At 41.8% G+C, this 21,950-nt stretch overlaps 1 protein-coding gene across 4 annotated transcripts in view; it reads right to left on the bottom strand.

The window, feature by feature from the left end:
• PDGFD (platelet derived growth factor D) overlaps positions 1–21,950 on the bottom strand; it is a 188,367-nt gene that overhangs the window by 27,052 nt on the left and 139,365 nt on the right. For 2 of the 4 annotated variants that reach the window (XM_007059671.4, XM_007059672.4), the window contains exons 4-5: positions 16,377–16,436; positions 9,594–9,795 (exon numbers count right to left, since the gene is read on the bottom strand). In XM_007059671.4, coding sequence (XP_007059733.2) covers positions 9,594–9,795; positions 16,377–16,436 — 262 coding nt within the window. The remainder of the gene's footprint in view (positions 1–9,593; positions 9,796–16,376; positions 16,437–21,950) is intronic. The other 2 variants (XM_043529657.1, XM_027822159.3) reach the window with 1 other exon arrangement.

Here is a 21,950-nt window from a genome sequence, read left to right on the forward strand (position 1 = left end):
GCAGGGAAATTGAGTGACTCACCCAAGTTCATAGTTCAGTCAGTTAGAAATACATTTCTTCTGGCCTCCTGTTGTGAGTGCACTAACGTGCGCTTGTTGGGCTAAAAATTCCAACACTCACACACCTAATTTAAGTGGCTGAACATATGTTTGTGCGCAAGTATACTTGCACACATGTGGGTAGTAGATTATTGAAAAGTGTTAGCAAGTATTTTGCAGGTGTCAGCACTTACACCAGTGTTTGCACCTGAACATTGCATTGCATTGCATTAATGGACCAACATTTCAATTCCTAAAATCCAGGTTCCCTTGACATACAGGGCTAGATTCACAAAGAGACATAGGTGTGGCGGTGAGCAGTGTCACCATGCCTAACTTTTAGGTGTCTAGAAAAATCACTGGGATTCACAAAGCCTGTCTTAGGCACTCAAGGTTTCTATACAATAAATGGAGGGCGATAAGTGCCTAAGAATGTGATTCACAAAAGCCAGAACACTAGGCCCCTCCCAACCGAAACTAGCCAATGGGAAATGCCAAAGAGAGGGGTGTGTCCTAAAGCTTGTCAGGGAATTCAGCTGTGAATCCTCTGGTGGAGTCTGGCACCTAGGGAATTTCTTGCCACTGCTGCCACCACCTCCTGAGAACTCTTAATCCAGTGGTTAGGGCACTCACTTAGGATGTGAGAGATCCCTGGCAGTTCAAGTAAACTCTCTCCACCTGACGGGAGATCTGCCACCTCTCAGGTGAGTGCCCTAACCACTGGGCTATAGATATTCTGGTGTGGGGCTACCTCAGTCTCTCCTGTTGAAGTTGTTCCCCTGTGGATAAATAATTAGTTACTAGTGCAGGAGGACTGGATCCTGCCTCTCCCACAGCCTGGGGATGCTCTAACCACCAACTATAAAGTCATTCTCATACATATGTGCTCCCTCTTTCTGGCCCAAAACCCCTTTTCTTAATCCAAAGCAGAACAACTTTCCAGGTGAATACCTGAACTACTAGGCTAAAAGTTATGAGGAAGGTCCCCTTCCCCCGAGCATAGCTAATGGATCTGGCCCCACAGGTGAGTTAGGTAGAGGAATACCTGTCTTCCCCAGTTTGTGAATCACTCTGTGGCTTAGGCATCCAGATGCCTACAGTGAGGCAGCATTGCGCATGCTCAGACGCAGACACGGAGGCAGACAGGGAATTTTCACTGAAAAAACTTGGGCACTGATTGAGTTGAGGCACACACAGGGTTCGGCGGCAGCTGAGTGCATGGTTTTGTGAAAACCACTGATGCCTGATTCTCGGATTTAGGAACCTAACTCCCTTTGTGAATGTAGCCCACAGGTGTGTATGTGAGGCACAATAAGCCACTGCAATTTTCAACAGCACAGAAGCTACTCTTAAGTTGCTGAGGATTCGGCTCTATATTTACTTAACAGAGCCAAATCATCCATTGGTGTAAACTAACATAATTTCATTGGTCTCAATGAAGTTATTCTGTTTTACCCCAACTAAGGAGCTGGCCCACAGTTGTAAATCCTCAATAAATGTCTAATAGTAACAGATATTTTCTTTTACATTTTTAACCCAGTGACACTAACTGCTTCGTTCAGTGTAAATGAAGTATATTTGAGAACTTTAAGATTTATTAAATCTTTTAGTGGCAACTGGAAGAAAAGGATGCTGCATCTGGATTTCCACTTTACTCACAGTTTCCAGATAAAACTCTCCGATACAGAGAGTTTGAGAGAGCAGAAATTTCAGAGGGATTATAGCTGTCCACAGGAACAAAGGTTCACAATACATGTTCCTATTACAAGCTGGGACACCAATTACATCCAGAGAGTGAGTCAAGCAGTATGAACAGGCCCAACCCATCGCTGTTGAAAATGGATGCAGCGCCACGCCAGTGGTAAATATGACGTCACAGGCTTCACCAGCCTTTAAAAAAGGTTCACAAGAAAAGCTTTCTGTTGCCGTGCAGCTTGCTCTAAATGTCCTCAGTAACTTCACACAGAGTAACAGGAAACATAGGCGCTGAGTTTTCTTTTTCCCTGGGGGTGCTCCACCCCAAGGCCCTGCCCAAACTCCGCCCCCTCCCCCAAAGCCATGCCCTTGCTCCGCCTCTTCCTGCTCCCGCTCCACCCCTTCCCCTGAGGTTCCACCCTCACTTCACCTCTTCCTGCCCTCCCTCCGCCATCGCTCGCCTCTTCCTGCCCTGCTCTAGCCCCATCCCCGAGGCCCTACCCTACCGCGGCTCCCTGCTCTCTGCCCTCCCCCAAACGCATCCCTCCCAGCCACCAAACAGCTGATTGGTGGCAGCTGCCTGAACAGCTGTGGCCGGTGAGTGCTGAGCACACTTTTTTTTTTCCTGTGGGTGCTCCAGCCCCACAGCACCCATGGAGTTGGCACCGATGACAGGAAATATCCCATTTGCCACAGTGGGGAAGAGTATGCATAATCACTGGGCCTCAGTTACATTATGAAATGATTAGGCACTTTGCAAAGTACAGATAAAGTAATTCCTTACTAAGGGTATGGCTACACTTGCAGATGTAGAGCGCTTTGAGTTAAACCTGCCTTCGCAGAGCGCAGTAAGGAAAGCGCTGCAATCTGTCCACACTGACAGCTACAAGCGCACTGGCGTGGCCACATTAGCAGCTCTTGCAACAGCCACAAAGAGCAGTGCATTGTGGTAGCTATCCCAGCATGCAAGTGGCTGCAACGTGCTTTTCAAATGGGGTGGAGTGTGACAAGGAGTGTGTTGTGTGTATGCGGGGGGAGAGAGAGTGGGTTTTTGGGGGGCCTGAGAGCATTTCAGCATGCTGTCTTGTAAGTAAGTTCAGACAGAAGCAGACCACCTTCTCCCCCCCACCTCTCTCTCTCTCTCACACACACAGCATTCCACACTAATGGTTGGTTTGTCTCAGGGCAGATAAGCAGCTGGCTGCCAGAAACTGAGCTTTCAAAGGGCATATCTGCATTCTGACAGCAAGTTCAAAACAATGAAATGAGTGGCCACTTGACTTAAGGGGATTATGGGATGTTTCCGGAGGCTGATCAGAGCGCAGTAAAGCAACACCTCATCCACACTGGCACCGCGGTGCTCCAGCAGGGGCGGAGAAAACATTATTCCACTCCCCGAGGTGGAGTACCAGCAATGCTGTAGCTGGGGAGTCAGAGCGCTCTACGTGCCTTGCCAGTGTGGAAGGGTAGTGAGCTAGTGCGCCTGGGGCTCCTTTTTTGCGCTGTAACTCGCAAGTGTAGCCAAGGCCAAGAGTAGAGGGGTATTCTATTTGTTCAGGGCTTACTGTAGGATGCGTGCATTTAGATAATTAGCAGTTATTTGAGGTGATATGTCATGAACTCAGAGTATACACATTTGCCATTAAAGCAGAGGCATTTTGAATTTGTGCTGTTTGTATTTAATGTCTGATGCACTGTAACTTGCTGGCAACTATCCCAGAACCTTTCAAGGAAGAATACATGAATGTTTGCGGTAATTTATTGGCGACTGTTTGCAAACCCCTGAGAAATGAAATTCTTCAGTTCACATTTTAATTTCTTGCTAAATAATTTTAATTAATGATAAATAGAAGCTGTGGTTACATGCAAAGTGAACTGCCCAAATTTTGGGAATTGATATATTCATTTGGCCATTTCTTCATATACATTGGGAAAATTCCATCCAGACTTGTGGTCTCTGTGCTTCTTTCTCTTTCTCCCCTTCAGAGCAGAGCCTGGTTTGTTCATTTATGTAACTTGTAAAGCTGTCACTGTAGACAGATGTTATCTCAGGAATGTCCTACCTGATTAATTTCTTCTGATAGCCAAAGGCTTTTTGCATATGATTGTCCCAAAATCAAATAAGCAAAGAGAAAAAGTGTGGGGGCTCAGGCCCCTGCAGCCTCCTCCAGTGTCAGAATGTATGTTCCTGTTCACTGAGATTATTTGTGAATTAGAATTTCTTTTTAAAGCTGAACCCTTTCTCTACACATCTTCCCTAGACTTTTGCATCTACTTCTGTTTTGACAAATAGTTTAAGCCTGCCTTCTTCCTAGATCTTTGTATCTAAGGCCAATTCAAAGTCAATACTTTTGCTGTAAAAAAAGGGTTTTTTTTTTCACTTCTGAAGCAATTTTCATATATACATAATACTTAGTAAGGATTTTTTAAATATAAAGATATAGATAAGAGATTAAGTGACAAAAGTCCAGTGCTGTGTAATGATAGAGAACACATGCTTTGTCTAGAAGTACCCCCTCCTTTGCACAGGATGGCTCTTCTCTTTTTATATCCACTGCTACAGTACTAAAGTAATTATGAAATAATGGGCTAGTTGTGATAACCATTCTAGGAACCTGTCTATTAAACATGGCCAAATTATTATGACATTGAGGTCAACCATGAAATATTATTGCAAATATACAGAAAATTATTTTCCTACTGATCTACACTATATGCTACAATCGTCTCTTCATAATAACTTAGGGTAACTTCAAGGCTGGATATTCATATGCTTCAAGTTTCCTGTTTTAAGATATAGCTCTGACTATCAAACCTTTCACATTTTTTTAAAAATCACAGCAAAGATTGTTTCTAGTATTTACTTGTTATATTTCTTTGCAGAGGAAGTGCCAGATATTTTTATAGAGTTTTTACCTGGGGCATGACTTATGGATTTTGAAAATGCAAATATTATACCCAAAAAACTTCCCCTAGATTTGATTTCTTTGAGATTATGTAATGAGTAGTGAACTGTAAACGGTAGTACTCATATACACAGCATCAAATTTCAAACAATGAATGCAATTTTTAGAGATATACACCTGATACCGATATCTCACATAAATAGTATAAATAAATAAAGAGTGCTGTGAGATCAGATTTGGTGTATGGATTGCAGTTGTCAGATATACAAATTTAATTGGGGTAGCCCAACCTTTAAAAGTTCATTGAAGGAATTGCAGTATTTGTATTACTTCTTCTCTGTATTGTACTTCTTTCAATCTGTATTGATTGGCAACTCTAAAAATATTATATTTAAAGTGCCATTTACCATGTGGGTCCTGTTATTAGGACTGAAAATCTAGCAACACTGCACTGAACTCAATTCCCTGGAACCATTTCATATGCACAGGGGGTAGGATAACAGTGAAGTCATTAGCAATTTATTTACATATTTTACGTGACATGTTCTGCAAATGCTATGAGAGATACACAGGGATTATATCAAATTGTGCTAATCTGCCTCAGGGCAGTTTTAAACAAGAACAAAGGATAAAACCCAACCTGGAAGCCGACAAAGCATGTAAATGGTGATATAATCTATTCTTTCGGCTGCAAGGTTACTACAATGCCTATAAATATTCCTTAGTGTTCCACAGAGACTTTGTTTGGAAGCCCTAATATATTCCTAATTTAAAGGATTTTATTTGAAGCCATTCTCTAATCAGATTTCAACATGTAACATGGCTGTATTCCTGTCACATTTCAAGTATGAGCATTTCTTATTAGCCCTGGTGTGTCCCTAAGATCCCCTCAAGGCCAACTGGCAAAGAGTTCACTGTTCTGTAACAGCAACGCCTATCATGCCTGACAAACTCACTACACTCCAACATGCTGGTATTTGATAAAAAAAAATATGGCGTAAAGTATCTATTAGAAGCTTAGATCACATTGATCATCATAATCTTTGCGAGATGTATATATGGATGTAATTTAGGAAGTTGTGTATAAGTATTAAATGTATTAAATTTGTATGTTAAAACTCAGCCAGACAAACAGATTTCTCCCACACAGGAGATGACACGTATAACTCTCTGTAATATGTAAATTAAGCATTGTGGTAAGTCAACATAATGGAAGTCCATTTGTATACGGAAACACAGAAGCAGGGGAGCCAAAGAACCTTGGGGGTTATCCTTTGGGTGTCAAAACAATGAGTCTGGGAAAATATAAGGAGAAACAAAAAGACATTTGTCATCCATTTACTGAGGAAAACCCTTGTAAAGCATGGGGATATTCATGAAAACTTAGATCCTGGTTTTCACTGAAAACCAGCAGCTTTGTCAAAGACTGAATCCTTGGGAGAAAATTTACTTTATAAAATAGGAATATTAATAAATGTAGATCTAGGATGGCATTTTATGTTTTATTTTATATGCGTAACCAGTTCTGTTTCCACTTCTTATCCTTACGAACTCTCTTAAATCTCAACCTTTATTAATAACCTTATTTTTGTTTTTGCTATAAGTAGATTACAGTGATGTGTTGTTATAAATAACGTGATCCTGAGTTGTACCAGTCAAGCTGCATATACTGTTTCTTTGGGGACAGCTTACCTGGCAATTTCTGCGAGTGTCTAGTGACAGGGGCTAGATACTATAGTGCAGAGGTGGTTAACCTGTGGCTCCGGAGCCACATCCGGCTCTTCAGAGGTTAATATGCGGCTCATTGCATAGGTGCCGACTCCGAGGCTGGAGCTACAGATGCTAACTTTCCAATGTGCTGTGGGGGCTCACTGCTCAACCCCCTGCTCTGCCCCAGGTCCTGCCACCAGGCCACCCCTTTCCCCAAGACCCCTGCCCCTTTCCCTGAGCCTGCCATGCCCTCGCTCCTCCCCCACCCCCATCAGAGCCTCCTGCACACTGCAAAACAGCTGATTACAGCAGGTGGGAGGCGTGGGGAGGGAGGGGGAGGCGCTGATTGGCAGGGCTGCTGGTAGGCGGAAGGCGCTGGGGGCTGGAGGAGGGTAGCGGATCGGGGGTTGCTGACATATTACTGTGGCTCTTTGGCAATGTTCATTGGTAAATTCTGGCTCCTTCTCAGGCTCAGGTTGGCCACCCCTGCTATAGGGGGTGACTACCCCACACTCACCCTGCAGGGTTTAATGCGGGCCACATGGGCCAATTAACTCATTAGGCAGCTGGTTAAGGAGGCCCAGTTGGGCAGGAATAGGCAGGGCCTATAAAGCCCTGCAGCTGAAAGGAGAATGGGCTGCAGGGAGACAGCAGACACTCCCAGGAGAAAGGGAGGAGTGAGTGGAGACTGCAGACTGAAGTAACTCCCTGGGAAGAGGCTTAGGAACTGGTAGGCCCAGGAAGAGAAGGGAACCAATGGTAGGAAGAAGCCCAGGAATAGAACAGTGAGGCCAGAGAGAGAAGGCCCAGACAGCTGAGCTAAGGATGCCTGGGCTGGAACCCGGAGAAGAGGGCAGGCCTGGGTTCCCCTACCAGCCACTGGCCGAGTGGCACCAAGGCAGTGAGTGGGAAGACTGCCTAGGACTAGTGAGGAGTCCACATCTCCCGGAAGGGGGGAACATGGATAGTGACATGGTCAGAGGGCCGTGCCATGCAGAGGACACTGCAGTTCCTGGAGCTGTGAGAGGGGCTGCGAGTGGACAGCAGAGACAAAGTGACAGTGTACAAACCGTAGACGGGGGGCATTGGCTGCAAGCTAATCCCAAGCGTATCAGGAGGAAGTGCCAGTCTAGCAGTGAGTGGTTCACCGCATGACAGGGACACTTCTGGGAGTTCAGGGACTAGCGTAGATCAAGCAGGGGCTGGGAGAGCCTTGAGCAGAGTGCTGGAGTGGCTGAAGGGCAGGCAGTGTCAGGGAGCTGACATCTGGCCACTACAAGAAAGACTCCCTCTCATTGTGGGGCGGAGAGAGGAGGATAACATGGTGACCCAGTCTTGGGCACCCTGAGAAAGTGTCACACCAAGTTTATAACGAATATAATATTTTGGACTGAAATGTATAGTGTTTGTAGTAGAGAACCATCCTTTTGTTGGAAGAAAGGAGGAGAAAAAAACGACAACACTTTTTTTGCTCATTGCGCTAACAAAAATATCCTGAATTAAGAAATACGTTGGCAAACGCTTTACTTTTTCATAGTAGTTTGCTAGGCCAAAGAGTTGAATTCCATTGTACTCAGTGGAGAAACCCTAATTAATCCAGATTTCCTGCAGACAACCAGAAAGGTCGGATCAGTATTGGGAGCCAATCTGATCAGAATGGATAAAACACAGCATACATTGCTTTAGATACAGTACATTTGCACTGGGATCAGATTTAATCTGAGACTCAAGTGAAATCTGGATAGAAAACTCAGTAAGAGATCAGGGTCTCCTGTCAGCCTCTATTAAAATCAAATCAGCTCCTTTTTGTCTTTTGTGTACATTTCCATCAGCGCTGACTCCAGTCTGGGAATAGGAGACACATAGCTGATTATGTTTCACTGGCCTCCAAATGTGATCAGATTGGTCCCAGCATTTAATACAAACTAAACAAAAGAAATGTGGCCTACATTTCCAAAAATTTGTAGTGGTTTTGGTTGCTTACATTTTGGGGTGCCTTAAAGCAGCCTGGTTTTCAGAGGGTAGTTGCTAAGCACTTTCTAAAAGACAGGCTCCTTTAAAGTTGGGCAGGCAAAAATTGAGGTTACCATAATGGACAGTCACTTTTGAAAATGAAGGCCTATATGTGTCCAGTTTCAAATCAAATTGTACTAAGGTCTCAGCTGCTGAAGTTTAATTGTAAATATTATTTTCAGTGCCGACCCTAAAAAAAAAAAAAATCAGAAAAAACTCATGTCTCTCCTTGCACAAACTGCAATTAAATGGGAATTCCATAGGTTGAAGGGCTTGCAGAATCAGACCCATAATTTGCTAATTATTTAAGAAAAATATTCAGCAAAACATATAAGAATACATGTATATTGAATATGTAATGTAGGATAAGAGTAATAAGAAAATTCATAAGCTGAGTTAAACATTTCATTAGAATAGCTGTTAAAATCTACAGCGATGACCACTTAGAAGAACAGAGCTAGACACTCAGGATACCTCCTCCACCAAACAGTACTATTTCAGTGGGCAGCATTGTGCTTATTTCTTCAAGGTCATGGCTGGACCTTCTATTCAGTGCATCCTCATCATTATTGGTTTGTGTCATTAACTTAACATTCTTTTACTTTAGCATTTGATGGATGGATTGTACCAAAGGGGGGGGAGGGGAAGAGACACATAATCCAGAGATGCACACTTTGTTATACTACAGTTAAAAATGCTAAACCACGATAATGTTCCCCATCTACATAACGGAAATCGGTCAGATGTTCACATCTAAAAAAAACCAACCAAACAAAAAACAGCTGCACGTACAGGTGTTTGTGCCAGATGCTTCCCTAAGTACAATGTGATAGAAGTAATTATCCCCCACTCAACACAGAACAATCCTAAAACAGGGCGTTTAAAGGCATGCGAGAGTTTAGGAATCCTATGCCTTACATGCAAAATAATACTTTAGGGTGAAGCTGAAAACCATCTGTCCTTAACATATATAATTTCAGGTGCCTGTGTTTTCATTTGTGAATATTAACAGGCTGAAGCCAGCTTAATCAAACAGACTGAAAATGATTAAGGTTCCAAATTCTCGTATCCTTAGTTGTGCTGGGTAATTCCTTGCTCTGCAGTTAGTCCCATTGATTCTGGCATGGGTAACGGTATCTGAATCTGAACTTGATAAGCAATCAAAGGGCATGTGTAAGAAATGTACAGCAAACACCTGAAATTAAGAAAATGTACAGTGTCTCTTCTTACCTTTGGACTTTCTGTCACGGTAGCTCCTGCCTCGATAATGATGTCCAGTGTCTGTGTACAGATTTTCGAGATCTTCCTGCCACGATTCAGGATTAAAGTATTTGAGCAGCTCCTCCACAGTGTCAAATCCAGCGATGGTCTGGTCTAGTGCTTCCGCAGTCAGGGTAGGGTCGGTCACTGATGGAGAGGGATAGGATACCCCCTAAGAGTGACATACAGCTCAGTGTACTTTGAAAAATTACAGCACCACTCAATACAACTGTCAATAGTTACAGAGAGATTTTTCTCATAGCTGACTCACACAGAATATCCAGGCAAGACCCCAAATTGGACTGAGATTCTGTCTTTTGACACAGTGACCTTACTCCTGGTATTGTTAATCACCCTCGACCATCTTTTGAGCTCCTTGCATTGGGCCAGATGGCATCATTCCCCGGCATGCTGTGTCAGGAAGCCAGGGAGAAAAGCACTGCCCACCTTTCCAAGCAAGGACAGGTGCTGCCAGGTGAATGGAGGAGTGAGCCGGTCTAATGCTGCTGGACAGTGCTAGCCACTCCAAAGGGGGCCAGGAAGGGTGGGAAGAAGGCAGAGCTACATCCTGCCCTTCACACCAGCCAGCATGTACGTTATGTTCCTATACAGGGTGTGGCACGAGCTGCTTTTCTCTTGCCCCCAAAGTAAGGCAGTACCAGAAGGTGTAGTCCTTTCCTCAGTTTGCATGGAGACAAAAATCTCCTTGAAGTATCTACAGATACATGGCACTCATTACCATAGCATCTGAGTGCTTCACAGGCTTTAAAGGTATTTATCCTCACAGCACCCCTGTGAGGTAGATCCCCACTGTACAATGAGGAATTAAGGCACAAGGCAACTCTCCCAAGGTCACACAGGAAGTCTGCAGCAAAGCAAGGAACCTAACCCAAGGCTCAAGCTAATACTCTAACCACGGACAATCTTTCCTCTTCTTGGAGCGTTAACATAAGCAAGGCCTAAGCAAAGACTTCAAGGTTTGGTCCTTTGAAATGAAGAATTAACTCTGGTTTTCAAATGTTTATAAACCAGAATTTGGAAAAAAAATACTGAAGGAAATTAGAAAACTGTAATGTAAGGGTCTACACAATGTAAGCGGTGAAACACACACATCGAAGAGGGATTAATATTTCTAAGCATTTAGGAACATATACTACCCATAGACCATGTCTATGTGGGGGACCATCAGGAAAGCTAAGGCAAATCAACTGAGGGTGTGAAGTCAATGCACATAAATTAAATCCCATGTGGATGCTCTCACTCACCAGGAGTAAAGTGGCCTCAGTTCTCTCCTGAATGACAGCATCCACATGGGGGTTACCATACCACTTCAATTAACGTGCATTGACTTTACACCTTAAATTGATTTGCCTTAGGTTTCCTGAGTGACACATGTAGACAAGGCCTTAGATCAGTGGTGGACAACCACAGCTCCCATTGGCCCAGAACGGCAAACCGCGGCCACTGGGAGCTGCAGGGGGCTGTGCCTGCGGACGGTCAACGTCTGCAAAATATCTCGTGGCCCGCAATCAGCTTATCCTGACGGGCCGCATGTGGTCCGTGGGCCACAGGTTGCCCACCACAGCCTTAGATGCATACACATCTATTGAGTTCAGTTGGAGTTAAGTCACCTCTAAGGATAGAACTGACCTTTAATAACTAACGTGCATTTATAGGGAAGAGTTTTACTTTTACGGTAGCAAAATTTCCAAAGTCCTAATTTCAATTCCCAAATATTCAATATCCTAATATCATCTTCCCCCCAAACTACCCTCAAATTTCCTAATTTCTGTGTAAAATATACTCAAGAAAGAACTGATTGCAGATGTGTCATTCTCTAAAGACATATTAAATCACCTGCTGACAATGTATAACAGCACAGGATATAAATACAGGAAAACTCAGACTTTTATTTTCTCAGTTAAAACACTGAAATTGACAGAAAAATGAAAGAAAAGAATCCCTTCTGTCCTCAAAAGGGTATGTCTATACTGCAATCATGGGGCGTGATTGCAGCTTGAACAGACATACCTGATTAAAGCTAGTTCAGGTCCCAGAGCAGTGAATTCACAGTAGTGCGCATTTCAGTGCAGGCTAGCCACACGAGCAATTACCCATGGTTCCAGGTGGGCTTGTACGGCCCATGCTGAAGTGTGCATTGCCATGGCTTCACAGCTCTAATACCCAAGCTAGCTCAGGTATGTCTACTCAAGCTACCATCACATCCCACGATTACAGCACAGACATACCCACAGAGACATACAGCACTTGAATTCCCCACCAGAAGGTCAATTTTAGCCTGATCCTGCAAATGCTTCCACGTGTAACTCTATAAATCTATGCAAGTTGCACTACCCCGGTGAGTAGTCCCACTGGACTCAGTGGCCTATTAACCTGAGTAAAACTATTTAGTTTTACTGAAAATCCAGTCTACTTAAATATAACTTTGTCTTCACCAGAAAATGTTGCCATAGTCTTTAGAGTCCTTGATATTTTACTGCATATAATTTGCTACAAATATGGACCTTCCAGATTATCTGACACCAGAAAGAAAATATAAAAATATCATAATACAGTGCTGACATGAAAAGAAGACTGCAGTTTGCTAATTATCACAACTACATGGGGAGATGAGAATGGGGGTTGTGTTACTAACGTCTATCTTTTCATATACATGTGAAATAAAGGACCCTTTTTTAACAGCATTGGCCTGGAAATTATTAAGCCTTTAACACAGAACCCATCACAAATAAGTTTCAGTGGGCCCACTTTCATAACCCTTCTACAATCCAGTGTTAAATGAGGCACAATGCAGACGGCTCTAAAAATTCATGACTCATTAAAAGGAAGACTCGCAGCAAGGAACCTCTATTGACTTCCAAGTGCCTTGGAATAAAAACATTGTCAAAGAGATGGGAGTCGGACCCCCATGAGAACAAAATATCTCACATCAGTAAGCTGAATAAAGTGCTGCTGCATAAAACAATGCTATATGAAATTCGGTGTTCTAATCACAGTCGTCATGTACAGTGCTTACATAATCTTTTATGGTAAAAAAAAAACACACTAAATTATCACTAGGAACCCACTATACAGAGAAATCAGTGAGGCTAGTGACTGGTTTGTAATTATAGCAAAAGAGAAAATCAGTTCCTAAATTCCCATCAAAGAACAAAGGGAAGGGGGATAGGGAGAAAGACGTGAGGGTGCGGCATAAGTAGCAGAATTGCAAATCGACTGCCTTCTATTCCCATGCCTTCCACTGGAGGAACATCAAACCTACTCAAGTATATATGATCTTGTTGTCCTCTAGAGGCTGGTCTGCAAAGTGGATATAGACACTCTCATGGACTTAATGGACTGCTAATGGAATTAATAGACTATATCCCTTAGCTCAAATAGGAGCAGCCAATACTTTTTATGCAAAAAGGTCAGGGGCTCTATTCTGAAAGGCACACGTACGAGATTTAGATGAGAATTGCGCTGTTTGTATGTGTTTAGTCATACATTTCCTTACATTTTGTGAGAGCCTTGCAGGTCAGATTGTGGATTTGCAGGATATGTCAAACCACTAAAAGCAGGGGGAATTCACACTTTCTTCGGTTTTAAAATCTCTACTCAGGACTTTATAAGGAGTTCAACTCAGTTCACACACAAAAAAAAAGCCCAACTTTCTCAGAGCAATAGGCAACGCAGAGGAATTATTGTAGCTCAGATAACCTATTGGCAGCTATATCATGTGACAGACCCAAAAGTAACTTTAAAGCTGCCTCTGTTTTGTCCTGCCAAGAGCTAATTATTAGATTTATGAAAAGCTTGTGCCATCTGGCTTCTGTGACTGAGAGAGGACATAGAAGAACATTACAATGTGAGGAGGGCTCAGAGTTACCCTTCTTGTTAGTTACTTAAACAGTCAACATATTGTGAAAAGGAGTACTTGTGGCACCTTAGAGACTAACAAATTTATTAGAGCATAAGCTTTCGTGGGCTACAGTCCATTTCATCAGATGCATAGAATGGAATATATAGTAAGAAGATATATATATATATACTTACAGATAAGTTGGAAGTTTTTTTCTCCTGCTGATAATAGCTCATCTTAACTAATTAGTCTCTCACAGTTTGTATGGCAACTTCTACCTTCTCTGTATGTATATATATATCTTCTTACTATATGTTCCATTCTATGCATCCGATGAAGTGGCCTGTGGCCCACGAAAGCTTATGCTCTAATAAATTTGTTAGTCTCTAAGGTGCCACAACTACTCCTGTTCTTTTTGCGGATACAGACTAACATGGCTGCTACTCTGAAACATATTGTGAGTTTCATAAGACACACTGGCAGCTCTTTTCTAATCCGAACCAGACCATTAGTTCATTTGGTCTCCATTATGATTCATTGCTATTCTATCACATGCATCCGATGAAATGGGTATTCACCCATGAAAGCTTATGCTCCAATACGTCTATAAGATGCCACAGGACTCTTTGCCGCTTTTACAGATCCAGACTAACACAGCTACCCCTCTGATACTTGCTATTTTATTAGTGATGATGAAGTCTTTCTGTATTATTGTGAATGGGATATGCAGTTTTGCAGAAGTTCAATTGTTGAATCAGATCATGATATACTGAACCACAAGACATGGGGACTGGACATAATGGCTCTGCTGGGTGAAAGATCTCATTCTGGGGTTATTCATGGGCTCCAGCTCTTTAGGCTAGAGGTAGATGGCGGATGTGCTGCTCTAAACCTCGTGAGGAAAAGCATGAAGTGTGGTTCAGTGATTTGAGCTCGAGCCTGGGAACAGGAAAATGCATATATGCTTGCCCAAATGTTTTTTTTCTTGCAAGATCTTGCAAGCGGGTCTTTAGGCTGTTTGGTAGGAGCAAAGTATAACTATGCCAGTGATTGACAGGTTAAAGTTCTGCCCTACCATGCTGACTGAAGATGCACAGTAGAATTGTGAACCTCTTTATGCTGAAGAATTAGGCATCCCTGAGGTCTCGCCCTGACTCTGTGGTCATGGGCAAATTGCTCATCTTCTCCGCCTCAGTTTCCCTAGCTATGAAATAAGGTCATTGATTCTTATTGCCTAACTGTGGTGTGCTCTGTGGGGAAGGAATGAGTGTCTAGTAGCTGTGGCACTGAACTGGACCAAGAGACCTGGGCTCAGCTTCTGGCTCAGCCACAGGCTTCCAGGCCTCAGGTCCCCATCTGTAAAATGGGGATAATGCTTCCCTACCCCATAGGAGTGCTGAGATGATAAACAATTATAATAATTCTGAAGTGCTCTGATACTATGGTGTTAAGGGCCACATAAGCAAATACAACAAATAGAAATAACAATCTGGTGAAGGGCTTTCCAGAGGAAAAGGGCTGTTGATTATTATTTTACATCTTTGGCACTTTACTATGGTGAGGGCAATCACTGTGACAATGTTTTCAGTGTAATTTGATCTCAGGATCACAGCTACCTGATGAGGGAGCTTTTCTCTTCCATTTTCAAAGACAATTTCCCATTTTTTCAAATGACATATTGTGTCAGATAAAAATGCACAAAGCTTTTTTTTAAAAAACAAAACTAAACATGTTAGGAGGAGGAAAAAGAGTGATCATAGAAGGAGAACATGATTTACCAAATACCAACCTAATATCCTCTGCATGGTAACCTCTAATATGTCTACTAGAGCCAGACCCTCGATAATACTATTACTCAGAATTAGGACTCATACAGCAGATTTAATCCAAGGATCTCAAAGCATTTTACTGTGAAGGGTAAGTATTGTAACAGTTTCATCATCATCCAGTGTGTTCCAAGCTTTGACCTAACAGGTCAGTTCCACTCCAATCACTATCTCTCTTGCTACTTGTTATATAAAAGGAGTTGTCAAGTGAATACACACAGAGAGCGTGGGTCTGGACAACGCAACATATGGCAGAGGGACTGTACCATTACCAAGTCTGATGCTGGCATTACTCTCCCACATGGTGTGTTCCCAGAGTCTAAGAGTATGTTTACATGGCAATTAAACATCTGCACTCAAGAGGGTTTCAGAGCTCGGGCTCCAGCCTGAGCCCGAATGTCTACACTGCAATTGAACAGCCCCCCAGCTGGAGCACTGCAAACCTCAGTCAGCTAACCTGGGCTATCCATGGATGTTTAATTGCAGTGGTAGACGCACCCTAAGTTTTGCCTAAAAATGCTGCCAGCAGCTGATTTTTTGTCTGTGACATAAATCAAACAAAGTGAAGGAGTGGGGAGATTTTTAATTGGGTTTTCTTTTTTAAAAAGTCATATTTAGTTACATGAAATGAAGTGTCGAATTAAGATTTAATTTAATTGCTGGTGCTACAAAAAATCTTCAATAATGAACATTCAAAAAAGTTAATCCATTCTCCTACCGGCTTGCCTTTAATGCTAATTATTGCAAAATATGCTCGTGTTTAGATCAAGACACTTTATAGCTCAAAATGTAAAGGAATTCTGTTGTTGGGAGGATTCAGTTTGAAAGTGCTAAGTATTTACCCACTGGCCATCCCATGTGGTTAAAATAGCTGCTGACATTTCTTGCCTTCCACCCTCCGCTCCCTAAAAATTACTGACATTCTAGAATGAGTTTGAAGAACACGTCTCAGTTAATCTCCTGCTTACAGGTCAAGCAGTGATTCCCCTGTGCAGATGCATTTACATCGGACTGAAAGCCATTCTACCAGTCCTTTCATGGGCAAAATAGTAACAAGCTACTTACTGAGACAGAGCTTGTGACTGACTCCCAGTTGGTTTCTGATGCTGCAGGCTGGAAATCATCCTAAAGGGGAAAAACCCATAGGAAAAATCATAGTCATGGCAATGTCCTAAAGTTAACTACCAGACCTTAAACAATGTCTCAGTGTTCTGTGTCCTTCACCCTTTTGAAATCTCTTCCATAGAAGAGATCTCTGCTTTTCTTCTCCATCCCTTATGAATTCGCTCTTTGGGGCAGGGATAGTTATGTATTCTATGTTTGTACAGCCCCTAGCAAAATGGGATTAAGGACTTTAGGTGCTATTGTAATATAAATATTAAATAACAGTAATAATGATAATAATACTTGTTTCAAACATTATGGGAACAAGCCATTTATATTAGAAATACCATTATCACCAAAAAAAAAAAAGGCACTTCCAGATGGAATATAGCCTGGATGTCTGCACAGTAATAGGAAACAATTACTTAATGGTGGACAGGCCAGTTTGAATCAAATCTAATAGCACTGAGGAATTATTTGGCTCCATGACAGTTCTGTCCATTTCCAGTTAAAAAATTATTTATTCCAACTAGAAGCATTAAAAAGACCAAGAAATGAAGGTTGTATAATGTCAATATTCAATAAATCTTGGAGCACTGGAGAAGTTCCAGAAGACTGGAGGAAAGTTGTATGAAGGACAGAAAATTGTGCCAATTTTTTAAAAGGGTAAACAGGGTGACCAAGGTAATTGTAGGCCAGTCAGCCTGACATTGGTCCCGAGCTAAATAATTGAAGAGGCCAGGTCTCTGATTCAGAGCAATCTGGATTGGTTGGTAAACTATGTGCAAGCAAGCAATATGCATTTTAATATGGCTAAATGTAAATGTATACCTCTTGGAACAAAGAATGTAGGCCATACTTGCATGATGAGGAACTCTTTCCTGGGAAGCAGTGACTCTGAAAAAGGTTTGGGGGTTGTGGTAGATAATCAGCTGAACATGAGCTCCCAATGTGATGCTGTGGCCAAAAGAGCGAATGTGATCTTTCGATGCATTAGCCCTTGATAAATTGGAACCCTCTGGAGAGAGTTCAGAGAAGAGCCACGAGAATGATAAAGGATTAGAAAACCTGCCTTATAGTGATAAACTCCAGGAGCTCAATCTATTTTGCTTAACAAAGAAAACGTTAAGGGGTGACTTGATTATAGTCTAAGTATTTAAATGGAGATCAAATATTTAAAAATGGGCTCTTTAGTCTAGCAGAGAAAGGTATAACACAATCCAATGGCAAAGCTGAAACTATTCAAATTGAGGCTGGTATACATTTTTAACAGTGAAAGTAATTAACTATTGCAACCATTTACTAAGGATCATGGTGGTTCTCCATCACTGACAATTTTAAAATCATAATTGGATGTTTTGCTAAAGATATGGTCTAGGAATTATTTGAGGGAAGCTCTGTGGTCTATAGTGCTGTACAGAGGTCAAACGAGATAATCACAATGGTCCCTTCTGGCATTAGAATCTATGGATCTCTAGAATCTATATAAAGATTTTGAAACACAAACACAGCCTGATATTCAGCTTGTGCAAAATATATAAATCAGTCCTAATAACAGAACTTCATGATAAATGCATTTAAACTGCAGGCCAGATCCTCAGCAATACCAATTTACACCAACTGAAAATATGCCCTACAACAGGGGTCCCCAATGTGGTGCCCGCGGGCGCAATGGCGCCCGCCGGGACAGTTGTGTGCGCCCACAGGATGCCGCGCCGCCGAAATGCCGCCGCTGAGCACGGCCATCAGAGAACCGCCCGCTGAAATGCTTCCGAGAAGCGTTGCCGTTTCTCGGCGGCATTTAGGCGGCGGGGTGTCTGGCGCCCACCACAGTCTTTTCGGAATAGGAATGTGCTATTCCCACAGAAAGGTTGGGGACCTCTACTCTACAATTTTTTTTAATTTGGTAGTCAATACAGGGTGAAACTGGAGGACCAGATTCTTCGCTGGTTTAAATCAGCGTTGCTCTATTGACTTCAATTGCAAGTAGGCTGACACAGGTGCACACACACACACAATTACGTGGCATGAATGTGACATGAGACAATTGAACATAAAGCCTGCTAGACCATTAATAAATCTGTCATAGCTTTCTCTCTTCCACAGTCAGGAAGGAACCTAGCTATTTTCAAATCCGGAGTCCACATGCATAGCTAAATATAATGCTCTACATTTTGCTAAAGAGCACAATAAAAATATTAAATGTCCAAAAATTCACAAGCTTGCTTATTAAAAGCTTTCACTCTCTCTTCCTCTCTTCCTGAAGTGCTTCTTTCCCTCAGTTCACCCTCTACCTGAGATAATCAAAACCACAATGATTTCTTTAGGTACCTTCTGGGTTATAAATTTTAGGTTATCCAATCAGAGAACACAAACTATACAATGTCATTTAGGTGGCAAATGAAATTGTAGATATCCAACTGTGAATATTTAAAGTGGACAATTTGCAAACAATCCACAGACAATTTATTTGCACAAATTATGTATCTATTGTTGTAAACAGCAAATGCTATAATCAGTTCACAAATAACACAGGAAAAAGGACGACATTTGCCAAATTACTTTGAAATTGTTCATCCAGCTCGAGTTAATAATCTTACTTTGATGTTACATATGAACTAATTCAACAGGCCCACAGATCCCCTGATAACATTTGTCAGTTTCAGAACTTTGCAACCAACTCCCGCCTCTGTCATTAATTACCCTTCTGTACTCCCAAGAGAAGTGGCATTGAGTTCTGAAGCATTAAATTAACACAGGGACAATTTGTATTCTCAACTGTTCAGAGGAGACTACAGACATGATACCTTCTTATGCTTGAAATGACTCTACTCTCTTATGTTACCTAATATTAGAGATAAGCAAACGGTGATTTTTTTGAGATAGCTGTTGCCAAGCTATTGAGATGATTAGGTGCACCACCTGCTTCTTGGATCTCACTGACTGCACATTTTGTTTTGGTGATTATACTTCATCTACTAAAACGCAGTATAAACCATTCATTGCTAGATGGCTTTGTTCCACCACCCCTTAAAGGACCTGCAGCCATTCCTGGCTTCTAAAGAGCTTTCAACCCAAACACAGGTTTGAGTTAATTATAATCTATTGGCTCCAACTCCCCATTATTTAAAGGAATGACATCAAAGTAGTTTCTTTTCTCCTTTGCCTTCTGTATTCATAACAATCCCATGGACATCTGAGAGATACGTTTAGGTATCACATTTAGGTATCACATACTATCTGATGAGCTCATGCTGGTTTGCTTTTGTAGGGTTTTGCACATGAGTACTAGGCTTCTGGCTATTTTGCAGTCATTATTTTCAAGCAACAATAAACAAACATTTGTTTAAAAAACCCCAAACTATATTTGTACTTAATATTGGAAAAATAGGGAGGTAACAATTTGGACCTTTCTGATTGAATTAAAGCTCCTTCTCCCAATCTTCAGGGCCCCGAATGGACTTGACCAGCCTCAGTCAAAAGTTGCCTATCCTTCCAGAAACCACCAAGACGATCACATTCCACAGATATGATACAGCCAGTAAAACCCAGGGTGATACTCTCAGGATCAAGGTACAGGGAAAATATCCCAGGGGTGGAAGGAACAGAAGATCTTGGAGGGCCTGAGCCTGACATAGCTAAACATAAGACCCACCTCTCAAATAATCCCCTCTCCCAGAAGAGTCATCGCCTCCCATGGTCATTCTAAGTGAGAGGGCAGAGGAAGAGAGAAAAGAAAAGGAAAAAAAAAGGAAAAAACGAAGTCAGGAATACGGAAAAGCAGAAAAAGTTGAGCCCTATTTGTGCTCAGATGCCAGAGTGATAAATGTCTTAGACACATCATAAAATGGACTGCGTAGAATTATCCTGATGTCAGAGATGATTTTGCTGAGTCATCAGAGATTAGAAAAGGAATGTCCAATCAGTTCTAGTCTAGGAGCATAAAAGTAGTTGGAACATCTTACTATGACATACAGAAGTAGGGATTGGGACAGAGGAGGCCCTACACGGAAAACCCTTGAAACAGCAAACCATAAGGAAAAATATTTTAAGTTCTGTTAATATTTAAGTGAATAAAGGCAAGAAGTAAATGTAAGGTGGGAATATTACCTGTTTACAGACAGATCGGATGAGATTATGGAAGAACTTCCTGCAGCCAGATTCTCACAATAGAAGTTACCCTACTAAACATTAATATTCCAGGCACAAATTGTGGCGAGACTAGGTTTTATTTCCCCCTTCTCTCCCCTCCCCCGTAATTGGCATCAGTGCTGATATGCTTACAGAAAAGTGAACCCAGTAATCATCATATAATAAAGTGACAAGTATTTTAGTAAAATAATACAAAAATGGAAAGAACAGTGTTATATCAAGTAAGAAGCATTAGAAAAGCTACAACTCCATTAAAGAAACACTGTGATAAATACTCACACTTGTGCACTTGGGCTGTCTCATGATAATTTTTCAGGAAGTATTGTAGCATACAGCAACTTTGGTTTTGAAGATGAATAGAAACAACACAGGCATAAATTAGAAGCTGCCTGTAAATTTGAGCACTTACCATAATTTCAATTCATCACATAGTGTGTTTTCACTTTCTAATCCCTGCAGTATTTATTAATAGCTCTTCTAGGGGTGTCTAAGGATGTTGACTTCCATGAAATAAGATATTGAGTAGGAACAGAGAAGCTGTATTACCTCTGTATACAGTAGGGAAGAGACTACTACTCTGTCCTGTTCTGGTAGCCACACGATAAACAAGATGCTGAAAAATTAGGGAAGGTTCAGAGAAGAGCTACAAGAATAGTTTGTCATCTGGAAATCATGCCTTGCAATGTAAAACTAAAGGAGGTCACTGTTGGGCATTGGTACACCTCGGTCCCTCCTATTCTCTGCCTGTGGCACATAACAGATTAGTATTCTGTGGGCTGTAATACCTAGTATTCTGTGGGCTGTAATTTCAATTGTTGGGATCAGTGTGTGGGGGATGCGTGGTGTTGGTGGCCTGGGACGTATAGGAGGTCAGATTAGATGATCTGGTGGTCCCTTCTGGCCTTAAATACTATGACTCTGTGACTCTTAGCGGAAGGTTAAGCGGTGACTTGATCATAATTGTCTATACAAGGGGACATCTGATACTAGAAGGCTCTTTAGCTTACAAATGCATAGAAAGTGGCTGTAAACTGAAGTCAGCAAAATTCAAATGGGAAAAAAGTACATATTTTAACAGTGAAGATAATTAACCACTGAAACAGATTACAGATTACCAAGGAATATGGTAAATTCTTCATTGCTTGCAATCTTCAAATCATAGTTTGGATACCTTTCTTCAATTATATGCTCTAGTTAAACCACAAGTTATAGACTTGATGCAGGAATCCCTGGGCAAAATTCCATAACTTGTGTTTTGCAGGAGGACAGAATAAATTATCACAAGTCTCTCTGGCCTCAAACTCCATGAATTTATGATTGAGTTTGCTGCTTGCCCACATTTTCAAACAAGCCTCAACCTGGATGATAAAACCGGACCTGCCA

Source organism: Chelonia mydas, chromosome 1 (genome assembly GCF_015237465.2).
Source record: "Chelonia mydas isolate rCheMyd1 chromosome 1, rCheMyd1.pri.v2, whole genome shotgun sequence".
In the NCBI taxonomy this organism is placed as follows: domain Eukaryota; kingdom Metazoa; phylum Chordata; order Testudines; family Cheloniidae; genus Chelonia; species Chelonia mydas.